This window comes from Cygnus atratus, chromosome 3 (assembly GCF_013377495.2).
Source record: "Cygnus atratus isolate AKBS03 ecotype Queensland, Australia chromosome 3, CAtr_DNAZoo_HiC_assembly, whole genome shotgun sequence".
Taxonomy (NCBI): domain Eukaryota; kingdom Metazoa; phylum Chordata; class Aves; order Anseriformes; family Anatidae; genus Cygnus; species Cygnus atratus.
Window position 1 is genome coordinate 14,574,723 of NC_066364.1, and position 22,637 is coordinate 14,597,359.

The following is a 22,637-nucleotide window of genomic DNA, read 5'->3' on the forward strand; positions in this document are numbered from 1 at the left end:
ACATTTTTCTAGATCTTTGGAAAGTGGAAGTGCTAGCTTGCTCCATCTTGGCATCTCTCTATCAGTGGAAGAGCCTCCCATTAACAAAAAGACATAGTTCTCACTGCATTCCAATGCCCTCCTTGAAAAAAAGGTATATGGGCTTGATAAGTGGTATAGACAAGCCAAAAAAAATAAACAAAATAAAAGCCAGTTTCATTCATAGCAGACTGTAAAATTTTTGATGAAAAGGCTTACAGTGTTACCTTATAAACAGAAGTGCTAAGCTTTCTCAGCTCACAGGTCTGGCAAGAGCTTATTAGCAGCACAAAATATAGCAGCTAAGTGATCCTAACAGAGAAAACTCCTGCAGCACCTCAGACCTAAAGAACATCTTTCACAACTGAAATTTAGTTAAATATGCACAATTTTATTTATTGAAGAGATTAGGACAAAAACATTAAACCAAATACATGACAAAGCACCAGAGGCAGTAAAACCCCACCATGCACATCACCAATCTTTCCTCCTATAAGGTACTTATAAAATAAAAAAAAAAAAAGTCCTTCTTGACACAGCACCATCTTCAGAGTGTAAAAACATTACTCCTTTATATTCTTAGTTACCAAAATAGAACCAAGGCAGGTCAGCTGCAGCTAGCTTTGTCTCTTGATAAAGAACTGTGAAACATCCTCTTGAGAGTGGGACCATAACTTTCCTGCAAGGCAGGCAAATAGCATCCATACGTCAAATGCCAAGTAGCTGTACGCACATGCCACATACTATAATTAAGCACAAATTCAAGTAACATTTACATACTACAGAGTCCACATGTACCTACCCAAAAAACATGACCACTTCACAAAACGTATACAGGCAGTAATATCAGAACAACTGAGGTACTGGAAACACAAATATTTATGCCAAGAGATTTCAATATCATACAGCAATATAAAAGCAGTAATAAAAACATTTGCCAGTCTAAATCAAATAAAGCTATCTAGAAAAAAAAAAAGCTAAATAAAAAGTTATTTAGGGACAGAAATACCTGAACAGAAAAGAAGTGTGTTAACTACAGCATGTAACATGTCATCCCAAGTCAACCCGTAATTGAAGTACTGGCTTAATACATCACTACTGTGACATTTTCTTCAATAAATAGAATAAGTCTTGACAATACAAAAGGTGCATATTACTGTGTATGTTTCAAGAGGAATATCTGTAATATAAATGTTCAGCTTATTAATACCCTCTTATTTCTTATTCTGGACATAAACAAAAATCAAACCCAAACAATTCTTTTCCCAAGTTGAGAGGAATTCAAAGAAAAAAAAACTCACAATACTCTTCTTCAATAATAAAGAGCCCTCTATTTACATGCGGGCCAGTCAGGTAAAGAAGAGATCGGTTCTCAGATAAAGACATGATTAAGGGCCTTCTGCCCTCTCTAGTCATATACGTGCAGCATGGCAGATATGGAAGCCAGTATCTCATATCTTTAAAAAAAAAAAAAAAAGTAAGTTACATAGTTTTCTTCTTTTTTTTTTTCTCTCCTATTATAGCAGTAATGCATCTGGAAGTTCGAGTTATAATAGCTTCCTGCAACAAACCATTTGACACAAAACAGAACAGCTTGTTAAATGACAGTTACTTCCCCTTAAGGGAACAAAGCATTAAAATGTCATTTCCTGACAAGAATATTAAGTAGTTTATTTAGAAGAAATGAGTTGAAAATAGCTATCAAGAGACATGAACTGAAATTTTGTTTGTTTTTAGCACCCACTTTTCATGTCCGTCTTTGTGCACCCAGTTTTTTTTCTTAAATTAATCCCATTAATTATTAGACATCCGATTAAAAAAAAGTTAGCCAATTGTACTTTCCCTGAATAATGGCTGAAGTTAAATATCTAACAGTGCGATGCCAAGATGTGAGCTGAGGCAAAAAGTTTCTATTTGTTGTGAGTTACCACTATTTTTTAATGGAACAGAAACAGGAGTGATACAGCTGCACCAGAATTGGCATGTGCAGTCTCCTTGGCTCCAAAAAGGTGAGAAGCTACAATTGCTCCATGCTGCCTTTTCTCCTCCAAATCAATCTAACCTGATAGCAAGCTCCCCCCCACCCCCCCAATCTGTCCCCATGCTACATTTGTTATATTAGCTCCTTGTGGAGGTTCCTCCTCAATCCGAGGACCTCCGAGTGTCTTTTGCTACCAAGCTAGGCTGATGCAGGATGTGATTTAACACCGTCAGGAAGGGCTCCTTCATGTGTCCATCTCCAGGTTGTGTACCTTCTGAACACCAGTCTTTGTGCTCAATTAAAGAATGGGTCCAAATCTTCTTCCATGTTGACATCAGGCACCAGCTGATCTGATACTTCCTTAGCACCATATCCTGAATTCGATACATTAAAATCTGTAGAAAACCATGGATGGTCCAGAATTTCCTGTGAAGTCAGCCTTTCTGATGGCTCCCGACGCAGTATGCTACGTATGAGGCATTTTGCCTTGGGGGATAGAGTTTCTGGAATGTTAAATTGCCCACGCCGGATCTTGCTGAAGAGGGAACTAGGCTCAATGTCATGGAAAGGATAGCGTCCAACTAGCATGGTGTAAAGCATGACACCTAGACTCCATACGTCCGCTGCTTTGCCAGAGTAGCTGCCATTTGTGTTCAAGATCTCTGGACTCACATATGCCGGGCATCCATGCTTATCAGAAAGAGAGTCATCATTTCCTCTTAAAATATAAGCATCTTCTAGGCTTTCCAATTTCACTCTAGTCCTGCAGGCAAAAAAAAAAAAAAAGCAAAGAAAAAAAACACACAAGGTAAGTAAACATCAAAACACACATATTCCAGGCTGTTACAATTACACAATTGCAATTGTAATAAAAGTATTCTACAAAATTCAACAACCGCAGAACTGCAACAGTTTAGATTTCCACTCACAGTACTTATTATTACAGGTAATTGGTATTGTCTCTTTTATACCGGTTAAAAAGACATATAGGGAATATTGCCATACACACAGCTACAAGATTTCAATTACACCTGTCCAGTAAATAAACTGGTAAGGTCTTATAAAATGGTAAAAGTAACTGCTGTATTCATGTGTTTAGTAATGTAAACATGACTTCCAAAAGGAGACACAAGCCTCAAGATTATTTGTTATCTGCACTCCAGTCATATGTAGGACTTATGTTCAAATCCACGTCTAGCCCTAACTACACAATGTTATTTTGACACTTTCACACTGGTGAATAGTTACTCGCACTTGTATTTCAACAAAGTTCAACGTGAATAAAAATTGTCACTCTGACCCTAAATCATCCTCTGACCAAACAACATTTTTCTTTATTCCAGTATTCAAGAGCAAGCTTGACAGATTTCAGTCTTCCTAAAGAGATCTTTGGGTAAGGGAGATCAGGTGAGCTGAATGCAGAGATGAGCTTATCTACCCAGCCAAACCAGAAGAGCTTCTCACATTGAAATTAATGGAGAGGATAGCAAAGGGCTTGCAGGGGGATGACATGGATGCTTTATCTAGATTGCACACTCCTTTTGCCTGCAAAGTGTTGTGAACTTGTCATTGTGCCGAAGTAATTATCTCTGCAAAAGGATTTTCTTCCATTATAGTATCACACAGGAGCAGAAAAAAATGCCAAAGTTGCTTGTCATAGCACGAGTTTTACATAACCTTTCTTTCCTCTTAATTTGGACTGCAAGTGTCTATAACTATATTTTAAAATCTGTCCCTTTTAAAGGCATCCAAAAGGATTACCAATTACCCTTTAGACAATATGCCAGCAATAGTTGGCTCTAAGAGCAGAATGGGTACAACACAATAGGATTTGTCCAGTGCATCTGGATAGAAGAGTAACCTAGCAGCAGTGCAGACTTCCAACAACTTGGGGATCACAGCTCAACTGAGGGCATTTCTGTCCTCTTTCCTCAACCTCATGGGGTCTGTATGATCACTCCCAGCCCTGTGTCGTGGCCATACTCCCATACCACAGACATTCACAGGCAATGCCTGAACTTCATCCCAGAAAGCAGAACTCGCATCTCTTGACTAAAGCACATCGTTTAATAGGCATTAAAACAGACAAGGAGAGCCCTGTTTCTTAAATGTTTACTGAAGACAACATTGCTCAGGCTTAAGTTGCAAAAGACAGCTGGGCCAGCTTTGGCTGAGACTTGGTTCCAGGGCAGCTCAGTGCTATCTTCTTTGAACCAACAGAAGAGCATTTTACTCCATGGAGTACTCCAGAGGCAACTGTGCCATAAACTCTCATAATGACACTTGGACCTTTTCAACAGCTAGAGACGTTTACTAGCAGAGGTGAAAGCCCCTTTGGCAACATGCCTTGAATCAGGAAGTCATAAATACAGAATGCAGGATACCTGGCTCCCAAGCACAGTGTGTCCAGGCAGCTCCTTCTCACGTTAAACAGGCTAGTGCTTTCTCCTCCAGTACGGATGCTGATGGGGTTTGCGCAACACACCTGCTTCCCGATTAATTACCCATTGCCAGCCTAACAGCAATTCTGGGGATGGACAACTGCTCGTTAGCACTCAAACAATACCCTATAGCAGCAATACCTCACACAGGAAGCTGGCTGTAAGGAGAAACTAACTGCAATTATCAAGACCACAGCAATTGCCCTCTGTACACAGCTCAGAGGCTCCAAAATGGGAGAGTGCTGAGGAGAAGGGTCCTTCCATCATGCTCAGCCCTGTCATGTTCCCACACCTGCCCAGCATAGGAAGAGCAGTAAGGAGAAATGGGTAGTGAAGAAACACCTCTAGGAGGACAGGGAACAGAGAGGAGGAAATGGAAGGCAGAGGCATGACTTGTGGTGCCATTTGCACTGCCCACCTCAGTTTTTCCATAGAAAAGCATGTGTGGCAATAAAGCGGGGAGGCCAGTTACTCAAACGTGCATTAAGTCACTGAACTGCCAGGAAAGCATCGACTCACTCCTGCTACCAGCAGCAGATCGCGCACAGGGAACGGGGCAGGGTATGCTATTTATAAATAACTTGCAGGAGGGAATTCACCCACGCACACACACTCTTGCCATCCAAGTGTCAACAGTGCAGGGAAATACTCCTTACCCTCCTATCCTGTTTTACGTTTCCAATCATTGCCAAAAAACCTTAAAGAAACAGTTCATTCAGCAGCTTGTGTATTAAAGAAAATTATTTTATTTCCCAAATCTCAAATTTTCTGTAATGGATGCAACACAAAAGTGGAAGGAGTGGATTGCAATGTGTGTTTAAAAAAAAAAAAAAGCTCGGAAGTCATTTTCTTCAAGAGGAGAAATCATTTCTTGCTAGTAAACCAGACACAGAACACAAAAGGCCATATCCCTGCCTTGATTTTCATGCAAGGTGCTGCATTCTGCAGCCAACAGCCCTCCGCATATGCTACGTCGGGTTTGGTTTAAGCAAGCAAATGGAACAACAGCTGGCCCTTATCTGCCTGCTCCTCCACAATCTGCAGCCAAATGAAGCAAACACTCAACCAGGTTTTTCATCCTGCTGAGTTGACAGGCTTTGAGGAAACAAAAGGTCCCAAATCAAACAAAAAAACAACCTTCATCTCTCCTCCTCCCTTCTTGCCAGCCCCCAAACCTTCAGCTAGTACAACACCCTTGTGTTTGAGGTAAAAAGCTGGGAATCAGCTCCTTCACCAGGCCGTGCTCCAGCAGGGGTACGAGCACTGGAGACCCACTCAAGTGCCCATGGCCTTCCTCACAAACCATAGTCCTGTATCTCCTGAGCTCCTACCTGCCATGTAACACAGCCCCAGCAAGACTCTTGACACCACCCCCTTCCCAATTACCACCAAAAGCAACTGGGATATTCTCATTTTTTTGGAGAGTTGGGTTGCTCCACAGAAGGTGACCACACAGGCCTCCTGTGAGCAGAGCAAGGACACCAGAGGAGCACATCACAGCTCCGTGCACAGAAGCACTTACGAGCTTTTGCTGCTGAAGGCCCTGGCTGAGCTCTCCTGGGCTCCTCACCGTGTCCCTAAGCCAGGGGAGACCCAACCCAGCCTCTCTTCCTAAGAGACAGGTGACTGCACACACCTCGGCAGTGCATACAGCACAGTCTGCAGTCACAAAGCAACTGAGCAGCATGACATTATGAACTCTAAATGTCACTCCCCCCTTTTTTTTTTTTTTTTACAGTCATTTCACGGTTTTTTAGGCAATTGAGAAGGAAGGAGCAGCCTGGCTTAGGAACTGCTATTTCCCAGTGCACAGCATCTCTGCAAGACACAGGTACCCCTCGATTCCAGTTCTGGTTGGCCTCCCATTTCTCCATATTTCAAGCATTGCCTAAGAGAGCTGGGTTTTCTGCAAGTCTGAGACCTTTCCTGTTGTTCCCCCATCCCATCACCCTGAAAAGAAAGAAAGGATCTAAATACAGAGAAATAAATGCACAGACACCCTGGATGAGAAGCAATCTTCCTTTCAACCTCCTCTCTCAGAGGAAGCACTGAAATAAAATACCAGGAAAAAGAATAAAAGCCAACAACAACAAATAGACAATCAAAACTGCAAGTAGTTTCTGAGAACACAGAACCTCTGCAGCAGAGGCTGGAAAGTGCATCCAACTGCAGCACAAACAGACAACCCTGAATTCTGCACTTGGCAGGCAGGGGACAGACTCAAAACCAAATGCTGAAATGTGAAATCAGTCGGCTTTGAAGCACTTCCCATCACGGAGCAAAGAAAGCACAAACAAAAATCAGTCTCCTTCTTAAGAGTCACATTTCTAAAAAAAAAAAAACCCTCTCATTCTCTACATAATTAACTCGCACCAGCCAGCTAAAGGACCCCCACAAGAGAAAAAAGTTTTCCAAAAGCATCAGCATTTGAGGTCGACCATTCAAATGGTTGCAATAAAATTAATCCCTGAAGTTGAAATGTAAACTACTGCCAAAGCCGGATGAGAATCACTTTGTACACATACTGTAGGGCAACAAAGACTTTTGTCAAGGCTTACGTAATTACAGTACATAATTTCAAGTTTTAATGCAGACCCTGAATAAGCACTTGGAAAAAGAGCATTATGCATCTATCAGATCATTGATAAAACACTGCATTAGTCTAATGCATTAAAAAAAAAAATACAACCCTGAATCATGGCTATTTAAAAAGGGGAAGCTATTCTGCCTATGAATGCTTTCCCATTACTGGTGAATGAAACCACAGAAGTGCAATCAGAGGGCAGCAGCAGCACTCAGACGGGAAATGCGTCTTTGTCCCCATAGAAACCGTCAGGGAAACCCATGAAAAACAATACCACTCTGAATTTCTTATCAATATGCCATTCATTACTTGACTGCATTCAGACTTTGCTCTTCAGTAATGTAACAAAACCTAATCAATTAAACGTCTTCCAGAAGATTCTTCAATGCAGCCTCCTGAGTTAGCACCCGTTTCTGGCAGACAGCTTTGTTGCACATCCTACACTTTTTTTTTTTCCAGGGTGATTCACATTATTTCTCCCTGCACAGCTCAGGGGTTACTGGCAAATTACTCTCCTGCCTTTTGACACTGAAGCCAGGACTGTAAGAACCCAGCATTCACGCTTGCTCCGCTCTTATTCTCCAAAAGCAAACACAATTTCCATACCAGAATCAGTGGAATTATTCAGAAGCCTCTAAGCTCATGAGGCAGGGGGGGAAATATATATAAAAAGATGGAACATTTAAAGCAGAAATGCTGACTGAAAGTCTGAGTGTTTCAGAGGAAAATATCTCCACTGCACTGAATAAACAGTAGTAAAGGAGCCCATGCCTGAATCAATGAAAGCAGTTGCTTCTAGTTTGTCCTCAAAGCCATTTGATGGAAAATAGCACCTGAACCACAGCTAAGCCACTGTTACCATTTTGGGAACAAAAACTGCAGACCGAACCCACAGTTTTAGTCCAGCAGCATCCCTGAGACGACGGCCACATCAGCTGCTTTGGAAGAAGGCATCCTGCTTCAGAGCCTCCAGGCACACCACCCACTTGCTATTCAAGTTGGGTCAAAATGAGATGATCCAGATTTACAGATTCTATACAGCAGCCACGTGCCTCCAGAGATCAGAAAACAACTGTCATCCGAATTGGAATTGCCATCCAGATTGCCATTTTACTGATATGGCTGCGGACAAATAGATAATGGCAACTTCTGAACAGGGGAGGTGCCTCACAGCAATCCCCCCTAAATTAGCCTGCCCATAAAAAACAAAGGCACCCATGCCACACTCTCATATTTCAACATTGCCCTGACTGAGGCCAGAAAAGCCTTTCCCTGGGTGGAAGCACTCAAGCCATCAGCAGGAACTCGTTACTGCCCAAGAGATCAGGGATTGCTCCTGTGTGGCCAATAATTTACAGGTCATTTAATCAAGGTCAGTTGCTAGCACCCCATCACAAAGACAAGATGAGCATGAATGCAATTATGCCATCAGGCGGGAAAAAAAAAAGGGGGGGGAAGCTCGACGCTGGAAACAATTCTCTTTTGCTAATTGATTATTTTAACTAAGGGAATCTCTCCTAAATAATGCAGAAGCACGCTGCCTTCATGCAGCCAGTGAGATAGGGAAGGCAGCTAATGAAATCCCATGCGGATGATTTGTAGCTTGGTAGAAAGACTTGTCCTGAACTCAGAACTACCCGATCTTCTCCCGGGGCAGCGAGGCATGCAGGATCAGAGGGGAAATGTTATGCCATCAATTCAAATCCTGCTCCTTTCACTGTTAAGATCCCTTCCAGCGCGTAACGGCACACAGCCTGGGAGTTCACCACACAGCATCCTACGCAGTTCCAGTGAAAAAACCTGCACGGAGGCTGTCAGACAAACCGTCTCTTGCATAATGAAACAGGCTCAAGGATATGTTTCAAAAGGCAACTGGGACGCGCAGGCAGTCAAGGTTTTACAGGATGAACCTTGTTCCTAAGGGAAGATTCCCTCACTGGTACTTCCGCAGAATGAGGAAGCCTCTAAAAATTACATATCCCCACCCACCCTTCCTCCGACGAGATCCTATCCCGCCCCACATCCCCTTGCTGACATGCAGGATCCAGCAACTTAGGGCTTTTAACTCATTTTTGGCTGGTTTACACCTAAAAAAAAAAGCAGACCACCCGCTCACACCCCTCCAGGTAGGGCTGGGGCTCCCCGAGACCTCTGCCCTACAGCACTCAGACAGGATTGCTGGGAACAGTCTGTCCTGGGTGCCATGCACTTAGCTCCTTCCACACCCTTATTGCCTAGGGTGACAACACACTCCCAAAAAAGCAGGTAAGAAGGGAGCAATGTGTGTGTGCGTATGTTGGGGTGAGGGCTCTGAAGTCCAATGCAGACCCTTTCATAGAAGGGCTCAGTTACAACCCTTCAAGGAGGCCATTATATGATAAGCATCTGGCTCACGGCAGCTACTTCACCTCGCTTTTATCTTTTTAGATCACACGAAAGGTCAGTTTTAAAAGGCTCTGCTGTCAGCTCTATGCCACGTTCACCATCTTTTTTAGGTCTGTTCACATGATAAAGCTCCAAAGGGAAAGGAGACAAAAAATATTTTGTGAATGGAACTGCATGTTGCCAGAAAAGCCCTAGATTTTCTAAGCCTGCAGTGGGTGCCCAGCACCTCTATGACACAGCAGATCCATTATTTTACAAGCTGACTTGCAAACCATCGCTGAGATGTCTGTAGCCTGTCTCCAAGCCATATACATTACTAAAAAGCAGGTGCTTAAGACCAAGTATGCCCCAGGTTGGCTCCTGTTTATGGTCTCCTCCTTTCCTCTGTCTCCCTAGCCCAACGTAATTTCATGGTGTGATAAGGACAATTAAAAAGAAAATGCAGGAGAATTTCACTGTGGCAGTTCATGGCAGCTGCCCCTAGCCAGCTCACCGCCAGCTCAGATGCCTGCAAACTTCCTCAGCCTCAGCTCAAAAATGGACATGAAGTATCTTGCACTGAGTCTCTGGATGGAGGTTTTTAAGTCTTCAAAACAGCAAGCTGGTGAACTCTCCGTGCAAGATGTCTCAAGAGACATCTGTTTCCAAGGACTGCAGAGTGCCTGCCCTCAGAGAGAGCAATCCTGTGACAGGTGTCTTATGATGGGCACCCAACCATGCCAACCACATCTGGAGATGCAGCCAACGTGTAATGCAGCACTCATCCAGAGGTGCCTTTTGGAAAGACACACAGGAGTCCAGAAAGCCAGTGTGCAGTCCAGTGATGGGGAGAAACGTGACAACCCCTGCAAAGAGCCTGCCAGAAAGCTGGTGACCAGAATGCAACGGTTCCAAATCCAAACAAAATGCTGAGCTGTCATAAGAAGTGATTCGGGAGTTTGCCAACACAAACCAGCTAAGGACAGTGAGGAAGGCTAGCCAGCGATTGTGACAGGGGAGGCTGAGCATCACATGAAGGCAACCTGCAGCCCAGGGTAAAAGCAAACCCCCATGCAGTGCTTCTCTCCAACTCCATGCCCACTGCATGACTGCATCCCCACACCACCCTTCACAGAAGCAAGAAAAAAAGTTAAGTATTCAGCTACAAGTCAAATACCAAAAAAATAGTGCAGTCTGAGGGTAAAACCTGCTACAAACTCTAGAGATGCTACACCAAACACTCACCACTCATGGTCGCGCCGAAGGACCTCGAAGAGACTTGGTTCCAAGATCCACTTGGAGCTCAGTCCTTACCCCAGAACCAGCCAGCATCTAACTATTCCCTGGCTTTTGCTTTCATTTATGACCTTGTGCACAGTACTTAACCTCTATGATTCCGCATGCCCTCAGGAGGAGATTTACGCACTTCAGAGGGCTGGCGTGATGATCAACATCTACAGATGGCCTCCTGCATCCCACCAGGAAGGGGGACACAAATGCAACAAAACCCACAGCGTGCTGATCCCCAGACTGCCAGAAATCAGGAGATTTGCAAGCAAACCCCTTGAAGGCAACAAGGTTTGTTTGAAAACAAACCTTTCTGTAGGGGACGATTGTCTAACTGCTCCATCCTCTATCTGAAGTCTGACAGCAGAGATTTTCTGCCTGTAATGGAATTTGCCTTCCTTACCATATTCTACTAAGAGGCAAAATAATAGTAATTTTAGTTTGAAATTTGACCTATAATTTTCCACTGAAACAATGCTTATTTGGTCCTGTGGCACCTTTCCTCTCCTTTCAGGGTAAGGTAAAGTACTTAAATAACAAAACAGATGAAGACTGACTTTATTTATAATTTTTTTGGTATTCGAAGACTAGGACCAGGACATTAACTTACCTGTTCTCTATTGAATTGTAAGTAAAACAACTAGTTCTAACACCAGGGGAAAAATGAGCTGACTGCATTACAATTTGACAACGGAAGGGGAAGAAATTTACTGCTAACTATAAGAAAATGAAATGCCTACTTGGACAATGGTGAGCACATATATTCTGTATTTCTTTGTGGGATCAGGTTTGTATCACTAGGATTGCAAGCAACATAACTAGGTCACCTTAAAGCACCATCCAAAGCTGAGAAGTTCTAGAAGGGAAAAAAGGATAAAACAATTCTAAAAGCACTAAAATAAATATGTTATGCCTGTGTTAACAGGCTTTCTAAGTTGGTGGATTGTACTGGCTGCATTCCCCTGGTGCACAGCAGAAGGTGTCAAATGATATTTACTTTTATTGAATCCCACCTTCCCACCATTTCTCATATTTACTCAAGGAATACAGGGAAATTATGATATCTAAATACCAAAATTATTTTAATTTTCCCCTCAACAACTATGATGAATGTACAAGGTCTTTAAGCCTCAAATATTATGACAGCTAATATTTTAATATAATTAAAGGCTTAAAAACACACTACAGAAATTAATAATTCCCTGACAGCAGAAATGTTCGTGTATTAAGAAAGCCATTGGAACAACCACCACAGAAATGCTTGATTTAATTCTGAGATCTTTGAGGTGGCTCTCTCTCAAAGCATCTGCTATATATCACACTGATGAACTGCTTTATTAGCCATGCTGTGGATAGTGCTATTTTTAGCACAACCAGAAAAAAAGCCCTGCCCATTCTGCAACATCATTATGGGACACCAGGAGAAAGGCAGAGTTGCTTTGCCCAAAGGCCTACTATGAAGGCAGGCTGTAAAAAAGGAAAAAAAAAAATAGAGTAAAAAGAACAGAACAAAAATAATCAAAAGCAAGAGTACCACAAAGATCAGCAGCAACGCTGACCTTAATATCCAGGATGAGAAAAAGTGACCACCATGCATGGAAATAGAAAATGTACAAAAGCATGCTTTATCTTAGCTCATCTCCAATATCTTGGATTCAAATTTTATTTAGAAGTTTTTAAATAGTCCGATTTTTAAATAGTCAAGAATCCTGTAAGTAATTTAAAAAGTCTGGTAAGATTCAGCATGGCAAATAAGCGTTTTCTATGTGTTCAGTAATCTGAAAGTCACTGCCCTCATTTAATGGATGTGCTGCTGCTTGCTAACCCAGTCTTACAAAACATTTCCAGCCATGCGGTAATGTCTTAGAAGTTCTGCTTCATCAAGATCAGTTGCAGGTTTAAGCTTAACTATGAAATTTCAATACTCTGCCTATTTCACATATAGTTTACAAATAAATAAAAAAAAAAAACCACACAAACACAATGCCTCTTCTTCCACCCCACCAAAGCAACACCCCTCAATCTTCCTTTATATGAAGCAAACAAAAATAAAACATAAAAGACCTAAGGTGCTTGCCAACAGCACACATCATTTTCACGGAATGCAACCTTCAAAATTTCTGCAGTTCAGGATTAAAGGAAGCTATAACATAAAGTACCCTGAAACACAGATTAATTGTTTTGTTTCCATACTATGGAATTTTGCATTTCATTTTAAGTGCTGATGTATTTACATACACGCAATAGCAAGATGTAACACACCATCACAGTCTAGCTTTGATTTAGCACATCAAGAAAACACTGCTAGTAAGATTGGGACCCCTATAAAATGCTCGGCACCAGCAGCCTCCAACATTTTTTTTTTTCTACCTCCTTGTTTCCTGGTTCATTACCGATATCGCGAGGGCACTGCAATTTGCAACATTCAAATAACATGCATTCTTCGCAGTGACATCAGCAGGAGCAAAGAGCACTCCTGACACTAGATCAAGATCTTGAATCTTTGCAAATTCCATCTGTAGTTTAGACAAAAAGAACAAGGTGGGAAGAGTTCCCATGCCGTATATACTTGTCTGCAAAACTACACGAGCTCTGACTTCATATTCAACTACCAGGGTAGCATTAGGATCAACGGAAGGAATATGTGCTAAGAAATGCTTCGATTGATTTTCTTTTTTAGACAAATGGAACTGCCTCCACGTATCCTTCATATTCTCTCTGGCTCTTGCAGTCAGTCTGGCAGCCCATAGCTAAGGGCAGACAAATCTTACTTAAAAAAAAGTTTCCATTCACATGTTGCCTGCATGCTGGATTTCCCATTTTTTTTTCCTAAATTAAAAGTTGTGAGTGTTTAATAAGAGAAAGTTTCAAATCAGTAGGTACTAAAGGCTTGAAGAAATAGGAAAAGAAATACTAAAAAAGGCCTCCTCTGAGGAACAGGTGTGGAGTTCACAGACATTTCTTAAAACATCATTTTCACCTTTTTTCTTCCTCCCTGTATCACTGCAGGTATCAAGCATCAGCGGATTTTGAAGCACCCATACCACAGGCACTCCCACAGGCGGCAGTTTCTGAATGCAAGGCTGCTCAGTGTGCGGGCATTGCCGGCAGGCTCACCGAAACACCAGTTCAGATGGGTGTGAGCAAAGCACAAAAACCTCCATGAACCCGGAAGGACCGGGAAGATTTTTCAGCCTAAATATAGCAGCAGACTGAAAGTGATGACTGATTACAGTCTGATGATCAGAGCATGTGAAAAAGCCAGTCGCTGTTTGGTTCTATTTCCATCTCCCGCTATTTAATCTCACCGCATCTCCGTTTATTTAGTGGAGAAAGCATTGCAATACCTCTATACTTACACGTCAACAACACATCCAGAAGAAAACCACATTACAGTTATCTTAAAAATAACCAGCAAGTTGTATTTATCTTTAAAATTAATTAGTGGATAATTAGAAGAGACTGTTCAAAAGTGAGTAACTGTGATTTTGCAGACGAGTTATGTTAAAAACATTCACAAACGCAAACACTGCTGTTATAGTACGCACCACTCTTCTTGGGTGGCTGCAGGATTTGGCCTCGTGCCGTGTGTTGCATTCAGTTCCTAGTAAGCAGCAGGGTAGGAGTTCAAAAGTATTCGGCACGGCCTGCGTCCGCTCCTACTACATTGCTCTGAGCTCATTTTGCTCAGAGTGGAAAGGTAGTTCCAGCCCTGTCCTTCATACAAAACCACACAACTTTATGTAAAAGGCCAGGAAAAATTCACTTCAATGTTATGACATGATCAGCTATAATACAAAAAAACCCCATCTACTTGACACAGGTTTCATTGTTATCTACATCAAAGATGTCATAACGATGTTTAATTATTAAACTCAGGGTGAAAGTTGTGAATGTTTAGTTTACATATATCTGCTTTGAATTTCTCTCTTAAAGAACATTAAATTTGTTTCATTTTAGATTTTCTTATTAGAAGAGGAGGAAACCGTAATCATTTATATTGGGGCTACAGTAGAAAAACAGGGAATAGCTGTGAATTGCCTGAACTGAATTGAGAAGTGAAGAGATGCCTTTTACTTTACTGCTTGTAAAAAGATTAAAAGAAGTTCATTTTGGAAAATTTGGCTTTTATTAGTTTAAATAAAGAATATTTAAATAGATGTTGCCATTTTTATTTTAAGGTTAGGAACCTCTCTTTAATGACTGAAGTGTCTATAAGTTTTCTGTCATTCTCAGATCATTGTCTTACTGTGCCTGCAGAAAACCTATTTGCTTCTGTTTTTGCTCATAACCCTGCAAACAGCCCCAAATGGAATTGATACGCATTGGCTATTTTTAATGAAGATTTCCAAAACACTTCACTCTGCAACAGTTTGACCAAGCTTTCAAACAATTCGTAGGATGGAACCAGAAAGTAAAAAAACACCTCCCCATCCTCTACCAAAGACATGAAGAAGCATAAAGGCAGACTCTGTCCCCATTTAATTTTTTCTTCCGACTGTCATCTTCCAATTTAAAATTCCTCTGTGAAAGCCTGACATTACTCTGGCGGTTTATGTGGAAGTTGCAAGCAAATACATGATGTAACAATTAATGAAAACTGGTAACCACAAGGAAAGAGACATGAAGTTTCCACAGGTTCAATGCTATAGTTATGGGTCAGCATCCAAAATAGCACTTCAACAGTGTATACCTAGAGTGTATACCACACTACTTCATTCCCTGTCTTCCACCTCCTTCCACAAATCATTTACCAGCCAATTACTGAGCGAGGAGAGCGTGCAAGGAGGAGATACAAATAAAACCACCACCACCAAAAAAATGGGTAGTTTCCCAAGCACCACAACAGTTGATACTAAAAGCAGGTACACACAACAGCAAGGCAGTTTTAGTCTTAGTGTGACTCCTGACCACATAATACCCTTAGAAGCAGCCTCCAGACTCTTCCAGCACTGGAAGCAAGAAGCTGTTCTCAAAGTGGTCCTTCAAAAACACTGGTGGCCCTTGCCTCCAACCTACGTCAGCATTAACCACTTGGCTGTTCTTCCTCTTCATGTCTCCTCACCGGTATGAGCCATTTCAGTCCCCAGCCCTCTTTAATACACCAGATCTTTTACTCCTTCCCTCTTTAAACACCAGTTGTATTTATGTTAGCAGAGCTCCTACACCAGACATCTATGCAGAACCTTCCCACAGGAGACATCCCCTCCTCTGGAATGAGGGTGCTCCTCTGGGTGGAGATGCAGAGGCCAGACACAGATACAAACAGCACTCTATACTTACTTTACTCCTAAGCCAGAAGGTAAAATGGCACATCCATCCCATGATCAGGTTGCAGAGGTAAGTAAAGAAAGTGAAACACCTTGTGTACCACAAACGAACAGTATGGTGACCACAAAGAGCACAACATCCTGTGACTCTGAATCTGACCTCAGGCTCCCCCCACCTGTAACGTCAGGGAGGCTCTTACCTTTCTTCATCCTTGAAAATAAACTTTCGCAGCTTGAGATCTCGCAGTACCAGTCCACCATCATGGCAGTGTGCAACAGCGGAAGCTATTTGATAGAAGAGTTTGGCTGCCTCTTCTTCTTTAAGCTTCTTGCAGGTACGAACAAACGAATGCATGTCCCCATAGCTCCTTTCAAAGAACACATACGCTTTTGTCTCCCCAAGAATTATTTCAGTAATTTGGTTGATATTTTTATGCGCAGGCAGACAAAAACATGGTGCTAATAACTCCTGGTAGCAGCCAATATCAAACACCTGCAGGAGCAAGGACAGTAAAGCCAGGGTTAGCACTATGAAGGACAGTGAAGTCAGGACATATCTAATTCTGTTAACAGCACCACCTCTGAGTACAGTTTATGCTGCTGCTGAAGCTGTACCGATGTAAACAGGATGTCAGAGGCTCACGGCACAGAGGACGAGACAAAACAGACTGTACAACCCTTCACAACAGATACACGTAGCCTTGACAGAAAAGGCTAGTCTTCAAAACTTGTAGCAAGAACAGTTTCATTAGCAAATAGCTGATCAAATTTAGAATGTAATCTGAATTAAGCTGTAAAGACCAATGACATGCAGAGGCGGTTCTTGGAAGGAAGCTTGTTTATCTTCTATTTTGCATCCAAATAAACTCATAGAGAACACGACCAGTAGCTTTGTGTTGAGAGAAGCTGTCAAATTAAATCCACCCTGATCCACATGCCTCTCTCTTGATTTTTATTAACCCATTAAAGCTTTCAGGATTTTCTGGTTTAAAATACCATCCGTCACCACTCACATTTACTTCCTGCATTGCTTTCATCTCCCACGAACAGCAAAGTCACTTTCACTTTCAAAGTCTCAGTTTTACAATGGCTGTTTATAAGATCAGAAGGACAACGGGGGAAATAGCCCTGCCTGTTGGAGCACAGACAAACACCCTTCAAAAGGCAAAGACAAAACCACCCCAAAGTCTCTGCCTTTCAGTCAAGTGCTCCATTAAAAGCGAAGTGTCCCTTTAATAGTATGTTATCACTGATCTTATGAATGAGCTGTAGGAATTAAAAAGGCTGCTGGGAAACCCAAATATAAAAAGTTACTATAATCTGGTGGTGACGAATGAATCAGTATTTGAGTCAATTGAGAAATGCCCATACTACACAAAGAAGAAAGACTTCATTAACAAGAACAGAAGTCAGTGTGCTGAAGGAGAATATAAGCCAAGTATTGATGGGAGTGATGGTTATTTTCAGTTATACCTGCTCCAGATGTAACACAAAGCAAGGGATTAGCATTTCCACCAGCATAAAAATTCTATCAATATATAACTCACTCTCTGGTGTTTTGTTACTTTGGTAAAAAGAATTTAAGGTGGTCACGTCTCGTTCTAATTGAACAAAAAAAAAAAAAAAGAACTAGTAAAGGTATCAAACCTACTGGTTTAAAATGCAATTGTTTTTCTTTTTTATATTCCAGTAGTGGGTATTTGTGTCCTCTCCAAGAAGCAAACCTCCTTGCTTTCTTTGAAACTTTATAAAGCATTGAAAACTGAGCATCAGAGATGCAGTTCAATTCAAATTTACCTGAGGCTTCAAAACCTAAGCCTTTTAACACTTCAGAGTGCAATCATTAACTCCTTCCCCTGAAAAGGACCCCAAACCCACAAAACTGGAACACCCCCTCCTCACACAGCTCCTTCCCCCCACCCCATACCTGTGCTGCTGTACTCCAGCACAGGCAAAAACAACCTTAAAGGCAGGCTGCCAAACAGATCCAACACATTTTACAGGGCGGTAGATTAACACTGAACCATTCTGGTGACATGGTGAGCCAGGGAAGCAGAACTGGGGTGGGGAGGGGGTGTTGCTAAAATCCCTGGTGTGTAATTCAGTCCAGAGGAGAATTCATTGACATTTGGTTCTCAAAACTACTACATTGCAAGTAAATGGCTCTACTACAAAGCGGCTGCTATAAAATAAAATTTAAGCAGGAACATTCATGTAGCTCAAACCCTCACGTGAAAAAAAAAAAAAAAAAAAAACAGCCTTTCCAGAATTCTCTTCTAACCAGATTATCCTGACATAAATTAGTTACATTTTGTGTTTCTGGGGCTGTTAGGTAAGTAGGTCTGGATATATATCAGCACTATGTTTGCAAGTGGGGAGAGGGGAAGTACTATCACATTGCTACAGCCTAGAATACCTTTTATAAAAGGCTTCTTTGTATCCCAGCATGTAAGATCCCTGGCCTCAATTCAGCAAATGTCCAATAAGCTGCAGTTTGATTTAGTTCTTGCTGGAAATTGGAAGTGAGAAGTTACCATTGTTTGGATGCCACAGAGCCTTGAAGCAAATAACGGCATCTGTACAGTCAGTGGGCGCAGCCAAATGAATCTTGAGAATCATCAGTATGTGTCTGCTATCCAAACCAATGTTTGTGCAAGCAATCTCTAAGAGCATCTTCAATAAGATACCAGATAGCAGGTCTCTTAGCCGGAAGGCTACTTGACAAATACTAGTCATGATACTGCAGGCATTTTACAGAATGCATTAAATTGAGTTCAGGACTGACAACTGCGTATTCACGAGCTGGCAATTCAAGCTAAGATCATATTTTGGAGCCCAGCTAGAAGTAGTGCCTTGCACATACGGAAAAACTGACACTATTCAAATGTCAGGATTGGCTTAAAAACATACAGCTTAAAGGGAGGAGAAAAAAAAAATCAAGTCCACCCTTTGTGAGCTGCAGTCATGCTGCTCATACTGTTATCAAAACACTACCTTAATCCTGCAAAGCAAACAGGAAACAAAGAAGAGCAGAGCCCCCACTTTACTACTTGTTATGCAAGTTCACCTATAATTTCACACAGAGCAGCAGCTTTGTGGGATCTGTTTATTTCATGAAAAGATGCCAATGTCCTAGAGTGCAGCACTGTACTGCTGCACCGAGCAGGGCTTTCATTCTAGAAATTCTCATGTTCTGTTTCAGTTTAGTAACAAAGCATTCACTTCAGCATGCAATATTAGTCCTTTGCAAAGTCACGGGCCCTTTTTTTCCCCTGAACAAAGTCCTAGGTTGCCTTAACATCAGGTTTTATAACTCAATCAATGAGCACATTTAAATTGCCCTCTGAACTCCAGCCTTCACAAATAGCAAACAGGAGCAATTATTTTCACTTCCCTGCTACAAGCTAGTCCATAACTTCTTATGAATCGAGTACAGAAGTATGAAACCATCAGCAATACTACCATTAATCCCTGGAATGTGAAAAAGCTACAACGCATCTACTTTTCAGTTTTGCAGTTAGTTCGACACGAGACGCTTGCCCAAGATAGCTACATGGCACAATTCCATATTTCAGGAACAATGCAAACACTGCAGCGGGTGTCGCAAGGTTGCAATGTGCTACGTAGTTATAAAAACTACTACTGGGTACTGCCTCGGTTTGCGTGGCATAAGTCTGACTCGCTACAGACAATGAGAATCACAATTTAGGAACAAAGGAAAATATTCCCTCAGCCCGAAAGGAGAACATCCCTCGACAGGCGTGCACGCATGGGGGTTTCTTTCTCCCACTGCTCACCTTTGAATAGTAGGAGCAAACTGGGAGGAGGCTCAGCAAAGCAGACAGGCTACAAAGAGTGGGATAGCTATTTTGTCTGCTCTTCTGAAAACCGTAGGTGTGCAGGTTTTGTTCTTGCTGAGTTGTGCAATGGGGGAGGATGCTGTTTGCAAACAACCTCCACGGTGAGGGAGCTCAGGCTGCTTAATTCGATGTGGATTTTTTAAATCACTTTTAAGACAAAGCTGATTGCAACCTCCTCCCCCTTCCGCATCCTCCCCCATACCCCAACTCGCAGAACAAGGGAGAGGGGCAAAAAAATCGAGGAAGCCGGCAGGTCCCAACACCTTAAAATTAGCTGGGGATTCCCTACTCCATTTTGAAAAGTGAGAGTGGGGAAGACGAGGTTTTCTCCTGCCCTGAAACTCCCTTTAAGACCTACTTAAAGGACGGCTCTTTCCAGAACAATATCCCCGGGGTACGAGGCAGAACTGGCTCCCGGCCACCGCTATAACGTGGCCATTGTCTGGAGAGAGGGAAAAGTTACAGGATGCGCCTTTAATCCTGCCTCTCCTCCGCCTTTTCTTTTTTAAAGCTGGTCAATAACCGAACCCCCCGACCTCCTTTAAAGCCCCAGGAAACGAACCCCCGGCAGCAGGCTAAGCCCGGCAGAGGAGGAGGAGGAGGAGGAGAGGGATTACCTTGCAAACCAGCTCCTCGCCGCTGTGCAGATGGACGGCTCGGAAAACGTGGTCTCCCTCGAGAGGCTCCAACAATAAGTATTTCCCGATGCAAGAAACGCAATGCGACAAGTTCGGGGTCTCCGGCGGGCTCGGCGAGCCTAGATTCGGGCTAAAACTCTGGCTTGGCTCGATGGACCGTATGGACGAGAGCTCCTCAAAATCCTGGGTTTTATTCCGCGGTCTCCCATATCGTGCTATCGTGATAGGGGTTGACCTTTGTATGTTCATGAGTATGGAGAAAACCAGCCGAGACGCTGCACCGGAGCCCTGGCGTGGAGCGCGGTCCCTCGCCCGTCCAGCTGCGGCTGCCTTTGTGTGCCGGCGAGGGGGGCGGGAGCGGCGGCGGGCGCCCAGCCTCAGCGCCGCGTCCTGGGCACAGGGAGAGAGCGCTCAGTCCGCGGCCCTTTGTTCCCCGCCAGCGGCCGGGCGCGGAGCGGTGCGGAGCCGGGCTTGGGGCTGGGGGGCGGCCGCCTTTCGGCCGCCTCTCCCGCTTAGGAGGGGGGATAAAGGGTTAGGTAAAAGCGCCGCGCGCAAGTGGGGGGGGGAGCGCCTTTTTTTTTTTTTTTTGCCCTTTTTTTTTTTTTTTTTCTTTTCTCCTACTGCGAGGCTGAGCAGCGCTGCCGCCGCCGGGCTGTAGATGGCGTGGGAACGCCGCCGCTGGGAAAATGCCCCGCGAAAACAGCGAGGGAGCGAGCGCTGAACTTGGAGCGGGCCGGCCGACAAAAGAGCGCACGGAGCGGCGGGAGGCTCCGCGGGGCCGCCCCCCTGCGGGCCCAGCCGCGCAAGATGCGCGGGTGCTGCGCGCCCGGCGGCGAAAGGGATCCGGCTGCCGGCGGCGCGACTGCTGCGGGAGAGAGGGAAACAGTGCGACCCCGGGAGAGGGGAGGCGAATCCCAAGCGCACGGAGGGATTTGGGGCTGGGGGCTGAATGGAGAAAAGAAACACAAAGAAAAGAAAAGATAAATAAATAAATAAAGCAGCGCTGCGAGAAGGGGGCCGGCTTCTCACTGCGGGGGACAGAGGTGCACAGAAGGACGCTTAAAAAAATTAAATTAAAAAAAAAAAAATCAGCAGATTGTATTTATTTTTTTCCTCTCAAGGGGAAGAGGGGAAGGGATGGCCGCGTCGCTCCCCTTTCAGCAGGACATCGTCACCCCCCCGGCTTCCATCTCCCGGCGTATTAATAGCTACTTACGTGGCGGGGACGCTGGCTGCCTCCGTGCCTCGCTGCCGGCCGCCGCCGCACGCCCGCACGGTGCCCAGCGCGCAGGCTGACTGTACTGCCCCGGCACCGCCGCCCGCCCCGGCCCGGCACGGCCCGGCCCGGCCCCGCCGCCCACTGCGCTCCGCTCCGCCCCGGCCCGCCCCGGCCCGCCCCGGCCGCCCGCCGCTCTCAGGGTAAACAAGGTGAGGCGTCCTTCCGCGGCACGGCTGTGCCGGGCTGAGCCGTGCCGAGGGGGCTGCTCGCACTAAGGCACCAGCGCGGAGCTGGGAGCTGCTCCCCGCTTTTGCCAGGAATGCGGCGGGTCCTGCCTCTCCCGGGGTTGCCCTTGCGGTTGGAGGGGGAGATATTAGCTAATTAATTTTAATTAATAATAATTTCCCCCGTGTAATTAAATACACCTAAAGGAGGAGTCCGGCCCCGCCGCCCGGCCGTTGCATGTGCCGGCGCCGGAGCCCCAGGCGGGCGTGGGTTTTGTTTCCCTTTCTTTTCTCTCTCCCTTTTTTTTTTTTTTTTTTTGTCAATGAAGAAATAGCTTTTTTTTTCCGGGCAACGTGGGTCTCTGCGTACTTACGGGAGCCGCAGCAGCCGCTTCCCGGTGCAGTCTGCTGGGAGGAGCTCTCCCGACTCCGGGTTTGCCTAAATCCATCCCAAAATTAAAGCGGTGCCGGGAGGGGGGCAGAGGGAAAAGGTAAAGCCTTTCACCCTGCCATGAAGAAAGCCATGAATGAGAACTCTCTGTCCCCGCCCAGCACCGCTGCGGTCTGCTTTTTTTTTTTTTTTTTTTTTTAAGCAAACATCCCTCCCTCCCCCATTTTATTGTTTCAGCTATGGGAGTTTGGATATATATGAAAATTTGATAAGCAGCTCCCTGAACTCCCAACGAGCCTGGCACTTACTCCCTTGAGTTTGGCCCCTCTTGTCCCCCATCATCACACAGAAGAGCCAGAA

General features: G+C 44.0%; 1 protein-coding gene across 1 annotated transcript; it reads right to left on the bottom strand.

Moving 5' to 3' along the window:
• Window positions 1–388: 388 nt before the first annotated feature.
• On the bottom strand, window positions 389–21,745 carry TRIB2 (tribbles pseudokinase 2). The gene is made up of 4 exons (XM_035562556.2): window positions 21,660–21,745; window positions 20,423–20,833; window positions 16,146–16,438; window positions 389–2,762 (listed from the first exon to the last, which is right to left on the bottom strand). Exons 2-4 carry the CDS (start codon window positions 20,690–20,692, stop codon window positions 2,294–2,296), a joined length of 1,032 nt encoding a protein of 343 aa, XP_035418449.1. The 5' UTR covers window positions 20,693–20,833; window positions 21,660–21,745; the 3' UTR covers window positions 389–2,293.
• Between the last annotated feature and the right edge of the window lie 892 nt (window positions 21,746–22,637).

Bases quoted from the DNA above. Each gene is read 5' to 3' on its own strand.
- TRIB2 (XM_035562556.2), bottom strand. From the start codon at position 20,692: ATGAACATACAAAGGTCAACCCCTATCACGATAGCACGATATGGGAGA. The intron at 16,439-20,422 runs GTAATCCCTCTC...TTGCTCCTGCAG, and splicing joins GCGAGGAGCTGGTTTGCAAG to GTGTTTGATATTGGCTGCTA. The intron at 2,763-16,145 runs GTAAGAGCCTCC...TTTTGCCTGCAG, and splicing joins ATTTTCAAGGATGAAGAAAG to GACTAGAGTGAAATTGGAAA.